A 20,624-nucleotide genomic window follows, 5' to 3' on the forward strand; every position below is an offset into this window, starting at 1 on the left:
TCCTAGCTTGCACAGTCACAGAATACACACGACTCTGGCCGTGGCATACTCTGACATTAAGGGCGATTCATGAGCAGTAAGGGCAATTATCCATTGGAACAATTTACTGAGGATTGTGGATTTTCCATCACTGGCAATTTTTAAATCAAGTGTGATGGATCTGCAAAGCAGGGACCACACATCCCATCAGCCCCTTCCCCACTGTGTATCCCTTTCCTCCAGGCTAAGCAGAGGCTACGATTCCCATCAGCTCCTTGCACTTCTCCTGCCCCTGGCCAGGTAAGGGGAAGGGTTCTGAAGCAGCAGTGGCCAGGCTTGTTTGGCCGTGGGAATTGCGTGGGGAGTTGGAGAGAAGTCCCACGATCTGTGGATGTGGCTGTGTGTGGAACATCTTGTGACTACTGCAACTCACACTTGAGTGCAGATCTGTGTGGGGACGTCTGGGAGAGCAGTAGCGGCTGGGCAGGGACCCGGTGCAGAGGCGGCTCCAATGAGAGGCAGAAACGGAGCCTGGCTTGGAAACCTGCAAACATTTATTTTCCTGAATAGAGGCTGGACTGGAGAGGACCCCCCAGGCATTAGCCCTGAAGATCCTTGACTCCCAACTGCACTGCCAGGTACCCAAACAAGAATGGCTATTGCTCACTTTGAAATCTGAGCCCCTGTGCCTAGGGGATCTGCAGGCTTCCCCTTTCCTGCCACCCCTAGGAAAACACACTTTCACTTAGCCCAGTGTCCGAGTGGTTACTGAGACCCACCAGATCTACTGCCTACAAGGCCAAGCTACCGAAGCGCCTACAGTGCTTTTCTCTAAGACACAGCGCACCATGCACACTGCTGGCCCCGTGAGGGTCTGCGGTACAGAGTAACTCCAGTCATTACACAAGATGGGAATTATTGTTTAAAGAACTGCTCTCATTCAAATTCTTTTGGGGACCTTCCTTGACCTGTGATCTACAGGAGATCAAACTGGATGGTGACAATGATCCTTTCTGGCCTCGGACTCTATGAGTTGAGACACTAGAAACCCCGAGCAGGACACGTCACTTAGAAACACTCACACATTAATGATTCATTTTTATATTCCAATTAAATTTAGCATTTGGGGGCTGGCTGGGGATCTGTAACAGACAGGGCCAAATTCACCGCAGGATGAAATCAGTGAGTTAAATGGAGAAATGCCATCAAAAGGGCAACATTTCATCGTTCTTGGGTCCCGGATTTGGTTTTCCTGACCAGCTGCTCCCGGGTGTTCAGGTCAGGCCTCAGCACGATGATGTAGCACTTGGGGACAAAGATGCAGCCCAGTAGCCTAGCACTGGAGGCCAAGATGGAGAAGATCTCCACAGCCACCATGTATTTCCCCTTGGTGCTCAGGTAAGTGGGAATGAAGGACACCCAGACGCTGCAGAACACCAGCATGCTGAAGGTGATGAACTTGGCCTCATTGAAAGTATCAGGCAGCTTCCAGGCTAGGAAAGCAACTGTGAAACTGGCAAGGGCCAGAAAGCCCGTGTAGCCCAGGACACAGTAGAAGGCCGTGTTTGAGCCTTCATTGCATTGCACTAAGATCTGTCCAGTCTCTGATTTCATGTCCAAGTCGGGGAAGGGGGGAGCCGTTCCCAGCCAGACAGTGCAGATCCCTACTTGGACAAGGGAACAGGAACTGACGATGGAGATGGCCAGTCTTTTCCCCATCCACTTCCTCATCCTGGCTCCTGGCTTTGTGGCCTTGAAGGCCAGAACCACAGTGATGGTTTTTGCCAGGATGGAAGAAATGGAGACTGAGAAGATGATACCAAAAGCTGTTTGTCGGAGAAGGCAGATCACCTGCCCAGGCCGGCCAATGAATATCAAGGTGCAGAGGAAGCAGAGCAGGAGGGAGGTGAGAAGAAGGTAGGTGAGATCCCGGTTGTTGGCCCTCACTATGGGAGTGTCCTGGTGCTTAATAAACATTCCTAGCACCCAGGCTGTGAGAAGAGAAAATAAAAGGGCAAAAAAAGCCAAAACAAATCCCAAAGGTTCTTTCATCTGAAAGAAAGAAAATGATGTCTCCTTATCTCAAAAACATCACATTGTTTCCCTGACACAGACTAATTTAGCCAGTCTCCAATCAAATGAAACGAGCCATTCCCTGCATATCAGGTGATCAAGAGGGAGATGATATCAGAGAAAAGAGAAGACAATTAGGGTGAGGAGTATGTGATAGATAGATTAGATAGATAGATAGATAGATAGATTGATTGATTTAAACCAATGCAATTACACTAGGGATACATTTCACCCCGTCAGCTCTTATAGCAAAGATGAAACACGGGCACTGAAGAAAATTATTGATGTCTGATATTACACATACACATTCAAACTGCAACATGTGTACATTCAGCTTGCAGTTATCCGATATCAGAAATCCAGTCTGTTTTGAGTGAAATAACCCACAGGTTGCACCATGTTGTTTCTATTTGTTGATAGGGTGAGCAGTACTCAGAGAATCAGGTTTGTGTGGTGAATATTCAGGACTATTCAGGAATTGCTGTTTGGTTAAGACTGGGAATGGCCAATGGGATGGATCACTTGACGATTACCTGGTCTGTTAATTCCCTCTGAAGCACTTGGCTTTGGCCACTGGCTGAGGTTGAGGTGCTTAACTGCCTTAAACGGCTTTGAAAATCCCACCCTAAGGTTACATCTACATGGCACTGGGAGCAGGGGTCAGCTGATTCAGTCTCACAGGGCTTGGGTTGGAGGGCTAAGAAGGGCGATATAAAAATTCAGACTTGGGCTGAAGCCCAGGTTCTGATACTCGCCCCTCTTCATGGGGTTTCTGATTCCAGGGTCTGGCCCAATATTGCATGTCTACATTGCCATTTTTAGCCCCACAGCAGAAATCCCACCAGATCATGTCTGTTGAAGTGGACCAGCCACCGCTATGCTGCTGGTCTTTCATTGCCATGTAGATGGACCCTAAGTGACCTCCCAAAGATCGAAGTGTGGAATACAGTGCTCCTAACACCCAGAGGTTCCTTTTAAAATCTCAGCCTTCTTTTACAACCCCAAAAGGTCATTTTTTCTCAGAATTAGCTGAAGGGCCAGAGGTGTGGGTGTTCCAGAATCTACTTCTTTGGGTCACCAGATCAGTTAATCCCCATCTCGTTGCGTTTTACAGCCTGAAGCCTTGCAAAAGCCAGAAACTTCCTGAGAGCTTTTCTCAAGGCCTCCTTGACCTCTTTGTTTCTTAGGCTGTAGATAAGGGGGTTAACCAGGGGGGTCAGGACTGTGTAGAAGACAGAGAACACCTTGTGTAAGTCCTTGGAAGGATGGGTGGTTGGAACCATGTAGACAATCATCAGAGTTCCATAAAAGATAGTGACAATGACAAGGTGAGAGGAGCAGGTGGAAAATGCCTTTTGCCTCATGGTGGTGGAAGGGATTCTCAGGATGGTGACGATGATACACACATAGGATGCCAGGGTTAATGGAAATGGGATCAGTGACAGGACGGAAGACACTATGAAAGTCATTAGTTCTAGAAGCTGGGTGTCGCTACAGGAGAGTTGTATGATGGGTGAGAAATCACAAAAGAAATGGTCAATTTCATTGGAGCTGCAAAACGTCAGTTTAGACATTAAAATGAGTACTGTGGTACTGCCTAGAAAGGCACTTGTCCAGGAACAAGCCACTAGCTGGAAACAAACCCTGCCATTCATAAGAGTGGCATAATGGAGTGGATCACATATTGCTAAATATCGATCGTAAGACATCGCTGCTAACAGATAGCACTCTGTACCTGCTAGGATAGCAAAACAATAAAATTGTGTCATGCAGCTGGTCACAGAAATGGTTCTGTCCCCAGTCAGGAGACTGGCCAACATCCTGGGCAGGATGGTGGAGGAGTAGCAGATCTCCAAGCTGGACAAGTTCCCCAGGAAGAAGTACATGGGGGTGTGAAAGTGCTGATCCATCACAACTAGTGCGATGATGAGGATGTTCCCAGCCATGGTGACCATGTAGATCACTAGAAACAGGAGGAAGAGGAAGCTCTGCAGTTCAGGGACATGCCCAAATCCTAGAAGGATGAATTCTGCAACGGAGGTTTGATTTCTACGATCGGTGTAGGCCATGGGATGTATCTAGGGGAAGTAAAGCAAATTCATCAATATAATTTGAAGAAGATAAACTCAGCTTTTCATTCCAATTCATTGTGGAGCTAGATGAAATCTAACCACCTCTGCAAAGCAAGTTGAGGAACACAGTGCAGAACTGAAATTTCATCAGGTTAATTTCAGCCATATCCAAAAACCCACTCCCCCTTTTCATGGAATCCCCATCACTGGAGAGTGTTAAGAACAGGTTAGACAAACGCTTCTCAGAGGTGGTCTAGGTATATTTGTTCCTGTCTCAGCGTGCCGGGGACAGACTCATTCTTCTCTTTTGGTCACATTTCATGATTCTTTATTATTTGTTCATTCCTGAGACCAGATGTCCAGGTTGCCTGGTTCCATGATACATTACTTCAGATGTAGGTACTTCCCTTCTCCACCAACAAAGTACATAATTGCTGTATCTATCTGGAACCTCCCTCCCCAAAAACACTCCCCCTATGAAAGATCAGTCCACTGCTACATTTGTCTTTTGATTAGGATGATTAAAAAAATTATGAAACCTCACGGTTTGAATTAAATGAAAGGTTTCATGGAAACTATATGCTTTACAAAAAAATATCAGTTTTCATCTGAAATCTGAAAACACAAAACTTTTATATTTGATCGGAACATGTTCTAACATCTTAGTCCCTCGATGAAAATGTTTGTATTCAGGTGCTGAAAATCCAAAAAACAAACAGAAAAACAATCCCCCACTCCCTAAAAAATTAGTTTTCAGGTTTTTGCTTTTTTGAAGATCATAGAAATTTGCTAAACTTTCTAAAACTGAGACACAGTATTGGCTCTGATCGGGATACCTGATATTGACACCATGAAGCAAACAATATGTTTGGTTATAGAATCATAGAATCATAGAAGATTAGAGTTGGAAGGGACCTCAGGAGGTCATCTAGTCCAACCCCCTGCTCAAAGCAGGACTAACCTCAGCTAAATCATCCCAGCTAGGGCTTTGTCAAGCCACAGTTTAAAAACCTCTAAAGATGGTAACACATTCTAGTGGTTCACCACCCTGCTACTGAAAAACCTTTTCCTAATATTCAACCTAGACCTCTCCCACTGCAGGTAGATACCCTGGAAGATAGGGATAGGATACAGAAGGACCTAAACAAACTGGAGGATTGGGCCAAAAGAAATCTGACGAGGTTCAACAAGGACAAGTGCAGAGTCCTGCACCTAGGATGGAAGAATCCCATGCACAGCTACAGACTGGGGACTGACGAGCTAGGCAGCAGCTCTGCAGAAAAGGACCTGAGGTTTACAGTGGATAAAAAGCTGGATATGAGTCAGCAGTGTGCCCTGGTTGTCAAGAAGGCTAATAGCATATTGGGTTGCATTAGTAGGAGCATTGCCAGCAGATAGAGGAAAGTGATCATTCCCCTCTATTCGGCATTGGTGAGTCCACATTTGGAGTATTGTGTCCAGTTTTGGGCCCCCCACTACAACAAGGATGTGAAGAAGTTAGAGAGAGTCCAGCGGAGGGCAACAAAAATGATTAGGGGGCTGGAGCACAAGACTTAGGAGGAGAGGCTGAAGGAACTAGGCGTGTTCTGTCTACAGAAGAGAAGAATGAGGGGGGATTTGATAGCAGCCTTTAACTACCTAAAGGTGGGTTCCAGGGAGGATGGAGCTAGGCTGTTCTCAATGGTAGTAAATGACAGAACTAGGTGTAAGGGTCTTAAGTTGTAGTTGGGGAGGTCTAGGTTGAATATTAGGAAAATGTTTTTCCCTAGGAGGGTGGTGAAGCCCTGGAATGGGTTACCTAGGGAGGTGGTGGAATCTCCATCTTTAGAGGTTTTTAAGCTGCGGCTTGACAAAACCCTCGCTGGGATTATTTAGCTGAGGTTAGTCCTTCTCTGACCAGGGGATTGAACTAGATATCTCTTGAGGTCCCTTCCAACTCTATGATTCTATGATTCTAACTTGAGACCGTTACTCCTTGTTCTGTCATGCACTACCATTGAGAACAGCCTAGCTCCATCCTCCCTGGAACCTTCTTTTAGGTAGTTAAAAGCTGCTATCAAATCCCCCCTCATTCTTCTCTTCTGCAGACTAAACAAGCCTAGTTTCCTCAGCCTCTCCTCCTAAGTCATGTGCTCCAGCCCCTAATCATTTTTGTTGCCCTCTGCTGAACTCTCTCCTACTTGTCCACATCTTTTTTGTAGTGGGGGGCCCAAAACTGGACACAATACTCCAAATGGAGCCTCACCAATGCCGAATTGAGGGGAATAATCACTTCCCTCCATCTGCCGGCAATGCTCCTACTAATGCAACCCAATATGCTATTAGCCTTCTTGGCAACCAGGGTACACTGCTGACTCACACTGCATTGGTGGGGAAAAAATGTGCTTTGTTTTCTTCATTGTCTTAACTTAACTTAGTCTTGTGAGTTTAAAAAAGGTTAAAATTGGTTATCTAACTATCTAGCTATCTAATCACATTTGTAATTTTCTCAGCATTGTATTACCCCTTTATATCATATGGGCCTCAACTGTTTGCTGACTAGGCCGCAGGTTGAGAACCACTGACTTTAGCATATCTTTAAATTCTGTCCTGAATTGGAGCCATAAAACATTCAAATTTTTCAAAAATGGTTGATTAAGATCGATATTTCATTCATTTTCTCAGCAATCATGGGATATACTTATTATTGTTGCACACAAACAAAGGGGAAACCCAAAACTGAAACGTCCTGAAAAAAATTTTTTTGTTAAAAGTATTGGGGGAAAAAATTGAACACAATTGTTAATGATGTTTTAATTTTTGGGAAGAAAAAAAAAGTAATTTTGAATGAAAAATGTCGACCAAATGTATTAAAAGTTCCTAGAAAGGCACTGTACATTTACAAATGGACCTTTAATGTACCTAGTGTGATTTTCAGAATCACCTAGGCACCTGCAACTAGGCAACTAGAAATTGTTGAAAATCTCAGTTGGTCCCCAAACACGTTTTAAAATTTGACCCAAAATGACCTAATGTAGTTATCTATTTCCATCTCCAAATCTGATGAATAGACCTTAACTTTAAAAAGTGACAAAGATGTATTTACCTCTAAGACAGGCCAGCTCACTGTGGAAACTTGAATTTCAGATGTTACCTTTTGACTCAGGATTGTATGCACCAGGATATGATACTGCAGACTATTTTCTATTGTGATTCCTTTATATACCTCAGATCTTTATGGTAGGAGGCCAGCATATTCCTAGTTCTACTGCCCTGTTTGTATCATTTTGCATTGCATCCTCTCCCACAGGGTTCACAACTGTTCTGATGTATTATTTATCCCCTATGCGAGAAGGTAACTTATCCCTTGATGGATGCTTGAAATGAGTGGGAAAGGAAAGGGACTAGTTCATTAATTTTCTAGATGGTATAAACATCAGTGTCCATGGGATAAAAATGCTACTCTCCACGGTGGCATTCTCAATAGAGCAGGAACTGAGAAAGAAAAACATCTAACCTCACAGGAAAAGTAGTGGGAAGACACATATTTTGAATCTCAAAGGAAAAGAAATGAAGAGAAGGAAACTTCTGGCCTCAAAGAAAATGTTTTCTGGTATTAGACAAAATGCTATTTTGAGAGGATCAATTTTCCATAAGCCATGTTGAATGGCATTATTTATATTACACTCCTTTAACTTTTTTTTTAAATCAAGTCGCTTGTCAGCCTCTCCATTAACTTGCCTGGGATTGATGTCAGACAGACAAGCCTATAATTAGCTTGGTCATACCGTTTACACTTTTAAAATATTGGCACAACAGTAGCTTTCTGCCTGCTTTCTGCAACTTCTCCGAGACTTATTGAAAATCAGTGCAAATGGTCTAGCAAACTTCTATGCCAACTCTTTTAAAACTCTTGGATACAAGTTATCCAGACCTGCTGCTTTAAAAATGTTTGACTTTAGTAGCTGCTATTTATCCTCCTCCTGACATACCAGCTGAATGCAAAAAGTGTTATCATATGTCATGACTACATCATCTGTTTTCCCCCAGCACAGAACAGAAATCTTTATTGAACATTTTGCCTTTTCTTCATTATTGTTCATAATTCTACCATTTCCATCTAGAAATGTTCCAATACTATTGTCAGGATTCTTTTTGTTCCTAATATACTTAAAAAGTTGCTTTTTATTATTCCTAAAGCTGCTGGCCATAAAGTTCTCCTTGTTTCCCTTTGCTTCCCTTATCATTTTTCTACAATTCCTAGCTTCTGATTAATATTCATTACTATCAACTTCCCCTTTGTTTTATTATAGATAGAGATATTGATATAGATATATAGCTCACTTCGTTTCTAAACCAGCTCAGTTTTTTAACACCCAGAGTCTTCTTCCTGATTGTAGAATTTTGGGCATCTCGCAAAGTGCTCTTAAACAATTCACAATGATCATTCACATTTTTCTATAGACCTTTTCACTCCCTTTCAGGTAGTGAAAGGCCACTGTCAAATCCCACCTGATTCTTCTCTTCTGCACACTAAACAAGCCCAGTTCCCTCACTCTGTCCTCATAAGTCTTGTGCTCCAACCCTCTCATCATTTTTGTTGCCCTCCATTGGACTTTTTCCAATTTGTCCATATTCTTTCTGTAGTGTGGGGCCCAAAACTAGATACAGTACTTCAAATGTGGCATCACCAATGTCGAATAGAGAGGAATAAACACTTCCTTCGACCTGCTGGCAATGGTCCTACTAATGTAGCCCAATATGCTATTAGCCTTCTTGGCAACCAGGGCACACTGATGACTCATCTCCAGCTTCTTCTCCACTGTAACCCCCAGGTCCTTTTCTGCAGAACTGCTGCTTAGCCCGTTGCTCCCTAGACTGTAGTAGTACATGGGATTCTTCCGTCCTCAGTGCAGGACTCTGCACTTGTCCTTATTGAACCTCATCAGATTTCTCTTGGCCCAATCCTCTAATATCTAGATCACTCTGTATCTTATCAATACCCTCCAGTGTATCTATCACTCCCCTCGGCTTAGTGTTCTCCACGAACTTGCTGAGGGTGCAATCCACCCCATCCTCCAAAATGCTCATGAAGATGTTGAACAGAACCATCCTCAGCACTCACCCCTGGGGCACTCCGCTTGTTACGGGCTGTCAAATGGACATAGAGCCATTGATCACTACCCATTGAGCTCGATGATCTAGCCAGCTTTCTTTCCATTTTATAGTCCATTCATCCAACCTATACTTCTCAGTTTTTGGACTTGTTTTCTTATGATTTACGCGCATGGGGCTTTGATAAGAAATGAATCCCATATTTGTGCTTGGGAAAATGGGCTATTTCTGGGAACTGTCAAAGCCGAAATTAAGGCGGGTGCTCTGAGCTGCCTCATCCTCTGTTATGATGAAAAGCAACCATTCCGGCAAAGAACTGGACATGTTGCCTGGTCTGGTTCAATCAAACTTTCTGCATTTTCTATGCAACGCACTGTGTCCGGACCTCGTTTTTGAGCTGCTGTTCTAATTTAGCTGACATATTACTAGTTTTTCTTTCCTGGCATTTATTGTTTCAGGCTCTCTTCAGACCCAGGAAGACAACACTGCATCACTGTATGGTTTTGGGGTTTCTCTTTGCTCCCACAATGGATACAAAAAATATTCCTGCCCATGAAATCTCAGATTCTGGAGCACGACTGTGCAATGAAGTGTGTATTCTGTAGAAAGCTCCTAGCTTGCACAGTCACAGAATACACACGACTCTGGCCGTGGCATACTCTGACATTAAGGGCGATTCATGAGCAGTAAGGGTAATTATCCATTGGAACAATTTACTGAGGATTGTGGATTTTCCATCCCTGGCAATTTTTAAATCAAGTGTGATGGATCTGCAAAGCAGGGACCACACATCCCATCAGCCCCTTCCCCACTGTGTATCCCTTTCCTCCAGGCTAAGCAGAGGCTACGATTCCCATCAGCTCCTTGCACTTCTCCTGCCCCTGGCCAGGTAAGGGGAAGGGTTCTGAAGCAGCAGGTGGCCAGGCTCGTTTGGCCGTGGGAATTGCGTGGGGAGTTGGAGAGAAGTCCCACGATCTGTGGATGTGGCTGTGTGTGGAACAGCTTGCGACTACTGCAACTCACACTTGAGTGCAGATCTGTGTGGGGACGTCTGGGAGAGCAGTAGCGGCTGGGCAGGGACCCGGTGCAGAGGCGGCTCCAATAAGAGGCAGAAACGGAGCCTGGCTTGGAAACCTGCAAACATTTATTTTCCTGAATAGAGGCTGGACTGGAGAGGACCCCCCAGGCATTAGCCCTGAAGATCCTTGACTCCCAACTGCACTGCCAGGTACCCAAACAAGAATGGCTATTGCTCACTTTGAAATCTGAGCCCCTGTGCCTAGGGGATCTGCAGGCTTCCCCTTTCCTGCCACCCCTAGGAAAACACCCTTTCACTTAGCCCAGTGTCCGAGTGGTTACTGAGACCCACCAGATCTACTGCCTACAAGGCCAAGCTACCGAAGCGCCTACAGTGCTTTTCTCTAAGACACAGCGCACCATGCACACTGCTGGCCCCGTGAGGGTCTGCGGTACAGAGTAACTCCAGTCATTACACAAGATGGGAATTATTGTTTAAAGAACTGCTCTCATTCAAATTCTTTTGGGGACCTTCCTTGGCCTGTGATCTACAGGAGATCAAACTGGATGGTGACAATGATCCTTTCTGGCCTCGGAATCTATGAGTTGAGACACTAGAAACCCCGAGCAGGACACGTCACTTAGAAACACTCACACATTAATGATTCATTTTTATATTCCAATTAAATTTAGCATTTGGGGGCTGGCTGGGGATCTGTAACAGACAGGGCCAAATTCACCGCAGGATGAAATCAGTGAGTTAAATGGAGAAATGCCATCAAAAGGGCAACATTTCATCGTTCTTGGGTCCCGGATTTGGTTTTCCTGACCAGCTGCTCCCGGGTGTTCAGGTCAGGCCTCAGCACGATGATGTAGCACTTGGGGACAAAGATGCAGCCCAGTAGCCTAGCACTGGAGGCCAAGATGGAGAAGATCTCCACAGCCACCATGTATTTCCCCTTGGTGCTCAGGTAAGTGGGAATGAAGGACACCCAGACGCTGCAGAACACCAGCATGCTGAAGGTGATGAACTTGGCCTCATTGAAAGTATCAGGCAGCTTCCAGGCTAGGAAAGCAACTGTGAAACTGGCAAGGGCCAGAAAGCCCGTGTAGCCCAGGACACAGTAGAAGGCCGTGTTTGAGCCTTCATTGCATTGCACTAAGATCTGTCCAGTCTCTGATTTCATGTCCAAGTCGGGGAATGGGGGAGCCGTTCCCAGCCAGACAGTGCAGATCCCTACTTGGACAAGGGAACAGGAACTAACGACGGAGATGGCCAGTCTTTTCCCCATCCACTTCCTCATCCTGGCTCCTGGCTTTGTGGCCTTGAAGGCCAGAACCACAGTGATGGTTTTTGCCAGGATGGAAGAAATGGAGACTGAGAAGATGATACCAAAAGCTGTTTGTCGGAGAAGGCAGATCACCTGCCCAGGCCGGCCAATGAATATCAAGGTGCAGAGGAAGCAGAGCAGGAGGGAGGTGAGAAGAACGTAGGTGAGATCCCGGTTGTTGGCCCTCACTATGGGAGTGTCCTGGTGCTTAATAAACATTCCTAGCACCCAGACTGTGAGAAGAGAAAATAAAAGGGCAAAAAAAGCCAAAACAAATCCCAAAGGTTCTTTCATCTGAAAGAAAGAAAATGTTGTCTCCTTATCTCAAAAACATCACATTGTTTCCCTGACACAGACTAATTTAGCCAGTCTCCAATCAAATGAAACGAGCCATTCCCTGCATATCAGGTGATCAAGAGGGAGATGATATCAGAGAAAAGAGAAGACAATTAGGGTGATGAGTATGTGATAGATAGATTAGATAGATAGATAGATAGATTGATTGATTTAAACCAATGCAATTACACTAGGGATACATTTCACCCCGTCAGCTCTTATAGCAAAGATGAAACACGGGCACTGAAGAAAATTATTGATGTCTGATATTACACATACACATTCAAACTGCAACATGTGTACATTCAGCTTGCAGTTATCCGATATCAGAAATCCAGTCTGTTTTGAGTGAAATAACCAACAGGTTGCACAATGTTGTTTCTATTTGTTGATAGGGTGAGCAGTACTCAGAGAATCAGGTTTGTGTGGTGAATATTCAGGACTATTCAGGAATTGCTGTTTGGTTAAGACTGGGAATGGCCAATGGGATGGATCACTTGACGATTACCTGGTCTGTTAATTCCCTCTGAAGCACTTGGCTTTGGCCACTGGCTGAGGTTGAGGTGCTAAACTGCCTTAAACTGCTTTGAAAATCCCACCCTAAGGTTACGTCTACATGGCACTGGGAGCTGGGGTCAGCTGATTCAGTCTCACAGGGCTTGGGTTGAAGGGCTAAGAAGGGCGATATAAAAATTCAGACTTGGGCTGAAGCCCAGGTTCTGATACTCGCCCCTCTTCATGGGGTTTCTGATTCCAGGGTCTGGCCCAATATTGCATGTCTACATTGCCATTTTTAGCCCCACAGCAGAAATCCCATCCGATCATGTCTGTTGAAGTGGACCAGCCACCGCTATGCTGCTGGTCTTTCATTGCCATGTAGATGGACCCTAAGTGACCTCCCAAAGATCGAAGTATGGAATACAGTGCTCCTAACACCCAGAGGTTCCTTTTAAAATTTCAGCCTTCTTTTACAACCCCAAAAGGTCATTTTTTATCAGAATTAGCTGAAGGGCCAGAGGTGTGGGTGTTCCAGAATCTATTTCTTTGGGTCACCAGATCAGTTAATCCCCATCTCGTGGCGTTTTACAGTCTGAAGCCTTGCAAAAGCCAGAAACTTCCTGAGAGCTTTTCTCAAGGCCTCCTTGACCTCTTTGTTTCTTAGGCTGTAGATAAGGGGGTTGACAAGGGGGGTCAGGACTGTGTAGAAGACAGAGAACACCTTGTGTAAGTCCTTTGAAGGGTGGGTGGTTGGAACCATGTAGACAATCATCAGAGTTCCATAAAAGATTGTGACAATGACAAGGTGAGAGGAGCAGGTGGAAAATGCCTTTTGCCTCATGGTGGTGGAGGGGATTCTCAGGATGGTGACGATGATACACACGTAGGATGCCAGGGTTAATAGAAATGGGATCAGTGACCCGACGGAAGACACTGTGAAAGTCATTAGTTCTAGAAGCTGGGTGTCGCTACAGGAGAGTTGTATGATGGGTGAGAAATCACAAAAGAAATGGTCAATTTCATTGGAGCTGCAAAACGTCAGTTTAGACATTAAAATGAGTACTGTGGTACTGCCCAGAAAGGCACTTGTCCAGGAACAAGCCACTAGCTGGAAACAAACCCTGCCGTTCATAAGAGTGGCATAATGGAGTGGATCACATATTGCTAAATATCGATCATAAGACATCGCTGCTAACAGATAGCACTCTGTAGCTGCTAGGATAGCAAAACAATAAAATTGTGTCATGCATCTGGTCACAGAAATGGTTCTGTCCCCAGTCAGGAGACTGGCCAACATCCTGGGCAGGATGGTGGAGGAGTAGCAGATCTCCAAGCTGGACAAGTTCCCCAGGAAGAAGTACATGGGGGTGTGAAAGTGCTGATCCATCACAACTAGTGCGACGATGAGGATGTTCCCAGCCATGGTGATAATGTAGATCACTAGAAACAGGAGGAAGAGGAAGCTCTGCAGTTCAGGGACATGCCCAAATCCTAGAAGGATGAATTCTGCAACGGAGGTTTGATTTCTACGATCGGTGTAGGCCATGGGATGTATCTAGGGGAAGTAAAGCGAATTCATCAATATAATTTCAAGAAGATAAACTCAGCTTTTCATTCAAATTCATTCTGGAGCTAGATGAAAACTAACCACCTCTGCAAAGCAAGTTGAGGAACATAGTGCAGAACTGAAATTTCATCAGGTTAATTTCAGCCATATCCGAAAACCCACTCCCCCTTTTCATGGAATCCCCATCACTGGAGAGTGTTAAGAACAGGTTAGACAAACGCTTCTCAGAGGTGGTCTAGGGTATATTTGTTCCTGTCTCAGCGTGATGGGGATAGACTCATTGTCCTCTTGTGGTCACATTTCATGATTCTATATTATTTGTTCATTCCTGAGACCAGATGTCCAGGTTGCCTGGTTCCGTGATACATTACTTCAGATGTGGATACTTCCCTTCTCCACCAACAAAGTAAATAATTGCTGTATCTATCCGGAACCTCTCTCCCCAAAAACACTTCCCCTATGAAAGATCAGTCCACTGCTCCATTTGTCTTTGGTTAGGGATGATTAAAAAAATTATGGAACCTCAGGGTTTGAATTAAATGAAAGTTTTCATGGAAACTATATGCTTTACAAAAAAATATCAGTTTTCATCTGAAATCTGAAAACACAAAACTTTTATATTTGATCTGAACATGTTCTAGTTTCTAGAAGGTTTAGTCCCTCGATGAAAATGTTTGTATTCAGGTGCTGAAAATCCAAAAAACAAACAGAAAAACAATCCCCCACTCCCTAAAAAATTAGTTTTAAGTTTTTGCTTTTTTGAAGATCATAGAAATTTGCTAGGCTTTCTGAAATTGAGACACAGTGTTAGCTCCGATCAGGATACCTTATATTAACACCATGAAGCAAAATATATGTTTGGTTATAGAATCATAGAATCATAGAAGATTAGAGTTATAAGGGACCTCAGGAGGTTTGTCTAGTCCAACCCCCTGCTCAAAGCAGGACTAACCTCAGCTAAATCATCTCAGCTAGGGCTTTGTCAAGCCACAGTTTAAAAACCTCTAAAGATGGAAACACATTCTAGTGGTTCATCACCCTCCTACTGAAAAACCTTTTCCTAATATTCAACCTAGATCTCTCCCACTGCAGGTAGATACCCTGGAAGATAGTGATAGGATACAGAAGGACCTAAACAAACTGGAGGATTGGGGCAGAAGAAATCTGATGAGGTTAAACAAGGACAAGTGCAGAGTTCTGCACCTAGGATGGAAGAATCTCATGCACAGCTACAGACTGGGGACCGATGAGCTAGGCAGCAGCTCTGCAGAAAAGGACCTGAGGTTTACAGTGGATAAGAAGCTGGATATGAGTCAGCAGTGTGCCCTGGTTGCCAAGAAGGCTAATAGCATATTGGGCTGCATTAGTAGGAGCATTGCCAGCAGATAGAGGAAAGTGATCATTCCCCTCTATTCGGCATGGGTGAGTCCGCATTTGGAGTACTGTGTCCAGTTTTGGGCCCCCCCACTACAACAAGGATGTGAAGAAGTTAGAGAGAGTCCAGCGGAGGACAAAAAAAAATGATGAGGGGGCTGGAGCACAAGACTTATGAGGAGAGGCTGAGGGAACTAGGTTTGTTCTGTCTACAGAAGAGAAGAATGAGGGGGGATTTGATAGCAGCCTTTAACTATCTGAAGGTGGGTTCCAGGGAGGATGGAGCTAGGCTGTTCTCAATGGTAGTAAATGACAGAACTAGGTGTAATGGTCTTAAGTTGTAGTTGGGGAGGTCTAGGTTGAATATTAGGAAAATGTTTTTCCCTAGGAGGGTGGTGAAGCCCTGGAATGGGTTACCTAGGGAGGTGGTGGAATCTCCATCTTTAGGAGGTTTTTAAGCTGCGGCTTGACAAAACCCTCGCTGGGATTAATGGTCCTTCTCTGACCAGGGGTTGAACTAGATATCTCTTGAGGTCCCTTCCAACTCAATGATTCTATGATTCTAACTTGAGACCGTTACTCCTTGTTCTGTCATGCACTACCATTGAGAACAGCCTAGCTCCATCCTCCCTGGAAGCTTCTTTTAGGTAGTTAAAAGCTGCTATCAAATCCCCCTCATTCTTCTCTTCTGCAGACTAAACAAAGTTTCCTCAGCCTCTCCTCCTAAGTCCTCCAGCCCCTAATCATTTTTGTGGCCCTCTGCACTCTCCCCTATTTGTCCACATTCTTTTTGTAGTGGGGGGCCCAAAACTGGACACAATACTCCAAATGGAGCCTCACCAATGCCGAATTGAGGGGAATAATCACTTCCCTCCATCTGCCGGCAATGCTCCTACTAATGCAACCCAATATGCTATTAGCCTTCTTTGCAACCAGGGCACACTGCTGACTCACACTGCATTGGTGGGGAAAAAATGTGCTTTGTTTTCTTCATTGTCTTAACTTAACTTAGTCTTGTGAGTTTAAAAAAGGTTAAAATTGGTTATCTAACTATCTAGCTATATAATCACATTTGTAATTTTCTCAGCATTGTATTACCCCTTTATATCATATGGCCTCAACTGTTTGCTGACTAGGCCGCAGGTTGAGAACCACTGACTTTAGCATATCTTTAAATTCTGTCCTGAATTGGAGCCATAAAACATTCAAATTTTTCAAAAATGGTTGATTAAGATCGATATTTCATTCATTTTCTCAGCAATCATGGGATATACTTGTTATTGTTGTACACAAACAAAAGGGAATAAAGGGGAAACCCAAAACTGAAACGTCCTGAAAAATATTTTTTGTTAAAAGTATTGGGGGAAAAAATTGAACACAATTGTTAATGATGTTTTAATTTTGGGAAGAAAAAAAAGTAATTTTGAATGAAAAATGTCGACCAAATGTATTAAAAGTTCCTAGAAAGGCACTGTACATTTACAAATGGACCTTTAATGTACCTAGTGTGATTTTCAGAATCACCAAGGCACCTGCAACTAGGCAACTAGAAAGTTTTAAAAATCTCAGTTGGTCCCCAAACACGTTTTAAAATTTGACCCAAAATGACCTAATGTAGTTATCTATTTCCATCTCCAAATCTGATGAATAGACCTTAATTTTAAAAAGCGACAAATATGTATTTACCTCTAAGACAGGCCAGCTCACTGTGGAAACTTGAATTTCAGATGTTACCTTTTGACTCTGGATTCTATGCAGCAGGATATGATACTGCAGACTATTTTCTATTGTGATTCCTTTATATGCCTCAGATCTTTATGGTAGAAGACCAGCATATTCCTAGTTCTACTGCCCTGTTTGTATCATTTTGTATTGCATCCTCTCCCACAGGGTTCACAACTGTTCTGATGTATTATTTATCCCCTGTGCGAGAAGGTAACTTATCCCTTGATGGATGCTTGAAATGACTGGGAAAGGAAAGGGGCTAGTTCATCAATTTTCTAGATGGTATAAACATCAGTGTCCCTGCGATAAAAATGCTACTCTCCATGGTGGCATTCTCAATAGAGCAGCAACTGAGAAAGAAAAACATCTAACCTCAAAGGAAAAGTAGTGGGAAGACACATATTTTGAATCTCAAAGGAAAAGAAATGAAGAGAAGGAAACTTCTGGCCTCAAAGAAAATGTTTTCTGGTATTAGACAAAATGCTATTCTGAGAGGATCAATTTTCCATGAGCCATGTTGAATGGCATTAATTATATTACACTCCTTTAACATTTTTTTTTAAATCAAGTCGCTTGTCAGCCTCTCCATTAATTTGCCTGGGATTGATGTCAGACAGACAAGCCTATAATTAGCTTGGTCATACCGTTTACACTTTTATAATATTGGCACAACATTAGCTTTCTGCCTGCTTTCTGCAACTTCTCCGAGACTTATTGAAAATCAGCTCAAATGGTCTAGCTTACTTCTATGCCAACTCTTTTAAAACTCTTGGATACAAGTTATCCAGACCTGCTGCTTTAAAAATGTTTGACTTTAGTAGCTGCTATTTATCCTCCTCCTGACATACCAGCTGAATGCAAAAAGCGTTATCATATGTCATGACTACATCATCTGTTTTCCCCCAGTACAGAACAGGAATCTTTATTGAACATTTCTGCCTTTTCTTCATTATAGTTCATAATTCTACCATTTCCATCTAGAAATGTTCCAATACTATTGTCAGGATTCTTTTTGTTCCTAATATACTTAAAAAATTGCTTTTTATTATTCCTAAAGCTGCTGGCCATAGAGTTCTCCTTCTTTCCCTTTGCTTCCCTTATCATTTTTCTACAATTCCTAGCTTCTGATTAATATTTTTTACTATCAACTTCCCCTGTCTTTTATTATAGATAGAGATATTGATATACATATATAGCTCACTTTGTTTCTAAACCAAGTCAGTTTTTTAACACATAAAGTCTTCTTCCTCAGTTGTTGGATTGTAGAATTTTGAGCACCACGCAAAGTGCTCTTAAATAATTCACAATGATCATTCACATTTTTCTATAGAGCTTTTCACTCCCTTTCAGGTAATTAAAGGCCGCTATCAAATCCCACCTGACTCTTCTCTTCTGCAGACTAAACAAGCCCAGTTCCCTCAGCCTCTCCTCATAAGTCTTGTGCTCCAACCCCTTCATCATTTTTGTTGCCCTCCACTGGACTTTTTCCAATTTGTCCACATCCTTTCTGTAGTGTGGGGCCGAAAACTAGATACAGTACTCTAAATATGGCCTCACCAATGTCGAATAGAGGGGAATAATCACTTCCCTTTATCTGCTGGCAATGCTCCTACTAATGCAGCTCAATATGCTATTAGCCTTTTGACAATAAGGACACGCTGTTAACTCATATCCAGCTTCTTGTCCACTATAACCCCCAGGTCCCAGTCTGTAGCTGTTCATGCAATTCTTCCGTCCTCAGTGCAGGACTCTGCACTTGTCCTTACTGAACCTCATCAGATTTCTCTTGGCCCAATCCTCTGATGTCTAGATCACTCTGTATCCTATCCCTACCCTCCAGCGTATCTACCACTCCCCTCGGTTTAGTGTCCTCCATGAACTTGCTGAGGGTGCAATCCACCCCATCCTCCAAAATGCTCATGAAGATGTTGAACAGAACCATCCTCAGCACTCACCCCTGGGGAACTCCGCTTGTTACGGGCTGTCAAATGGACATCGAGCCATTGATCACTACCCATTGAGCTCGATGTTCTAGCCAGATTTCTATCCATCTTATAGTCCATTCATCCAACTTATATTTCTTGGGTTTTGGACTTGTTTTCTTATGATTTACGCGCATGGGGCTTTGATAAGAAATGAATCCCATATTTGTGCTTGGGAAAATGGGCTATTTCTGGGAACTGTCAAAGCAGAAATTAAGGCGGGCGCTCTGAGCTGCCTCATCCTCTGTTATGATGAAAAGCAACCATTCCGGCAAAGAACTGGACATGTTGCCTGGTCTGGTTCAATCAAACTTTCTGCATTTTCTATGCAACGCACTGTGTCCGGACCTCGTTTTTGAGCTGCTGTTCTAATTTAGCTGACATATTACTAGTTTTTCTTTCCTGGCATTTATTGTTTCAGGCTCTCTTCAGACCCAGGAAGACAACACTGCATCACTGTATGGTTTTGGGGTTTCTCTTTGCTCCCACAATGGATACAAAAAATATTCTTGCCCATGAAATCTCAGATTCTGGAGCACGACTGTGCAATGAAGTGTGTATTCTGTAGAAAGCTCCTAGCTTGCACAGTCACAGAATACACACAACTCTGGCCGTGGCATACTCTGACATTAAGGGCGATTCATGAGCAGTAAGGGCAATTATCCATTGGAACAATTTACTGAGGATTGTGGATTTTCCATCCCTGGCAATTTTTAAATCAAGTGTGATGGATCTGCAAAGCAGGGACCACACATCCCATCAGCCCCTTCCCCACTGTGTATCCCTTTCCTCCAGGCTAAGCAGAGGCTACGATTCCCATCAGCTCCTTGCACTTCTCCTGCCCCTGGCCAGGTAAGGGGAAGGGTTCTGAAGCAGCAGTGGCCAGGCTTGTTTGGCCGTGGGAATTGCGTGGGGAGTTGGAGAGAAGTCCCACGATCTGTGGATGTGGCTGTGTGTGGAACATCTTGTGACTACTGCAAATCGCACTTGAGTGCAGATCTGTGTGGGGACGTCTGGGAGAGCAGTAGCGGCTGGGCAGGGACCCGGTGCAGAGGCGGCTCCAATGAGAGGCAGAAACGGAGCCTGGCTTGGAAACCTGCAAACATTTATTTTCCTGAATAGAGGCTGGACTGGAGAGGACCCCCCAGGCATTAGCCCTGAAGATCCTTGACTCCCAATTGCACTGCCAGTGACCCGAACAAGAATGGCTATTGCTCACTTTGAAATCTGAGCCCCTGTGCCTAGGGGATCTGCAGGCTTCCCCTTTCCTGCCACCCCTAGGAATACACCCTTTCACTTAGCCCAGTGTCCGAGTGGTTACTGAGACCCACCAGATCTACTGCCTACAAGTCCAAGCTACCGAAGCGCATACAGTGCTTTTCTCTAAGACAGTGCACCATGCACGCTGCTGGCCCCGTGAGGGTCTGCGGTACAGAGTAACCCCAGTCATTACACAAGATGGGAATTATTGGGAATAACTGCTCTCATTCAAATTCTTTTGGGGACATTCCTTGACCTGTGATCTACAGGAGATCAGACTGGATGGTGACAATGATCCTTTCTGGCCTCGGACTCT

General features: G+C 44.0%; 1 protein-coding gene across 1 annotated transcript in view; it reads right to left on the reverse strand.

The window, feature by feature from the left end:
* Nucleotides 1–1,200: 1,200 nt before the first annotated feature.
* Nucleotides 1,201–20,624, reverse strand: part of LOC137144870 (uncharacterized) — a 30,396-nt gene continuing 10,972 nt past the window's right edge. The window contains 5 exon segments of the mRNA XM_067535356.1: nt 1,201–2,031; nt 3,165–3,543; nt 3,871–4,130; nt 11,066–11,799; nt 13,688–13,955. Of these exon segments, the coding sequence (XP_067391457.1) occupies nt 1,201–2,031; nt 3,165–3,543; nt 3,871–4,130; nt 11,066–11,799; nt 13,688–13,955 (2,472 nt within the window).

The sequence above is a fragment of the Emydura macquarii genome, unplaced genomic scaffold (assembly GCF_026122565.2).
Source record: "Emydura macquarii macquarii isolate MOO-44397 ecotype Brisbane River unplaced genomic scaffold, CSIRO-AGI_Emac_v2 contig_3487, whole genome shotgun sequence".
Classification (NCBI taxonomy): Eukaryota; Metazoa; Chordata; order Testudines; family Chelidae; genus Emydura; species Emydura macquarii.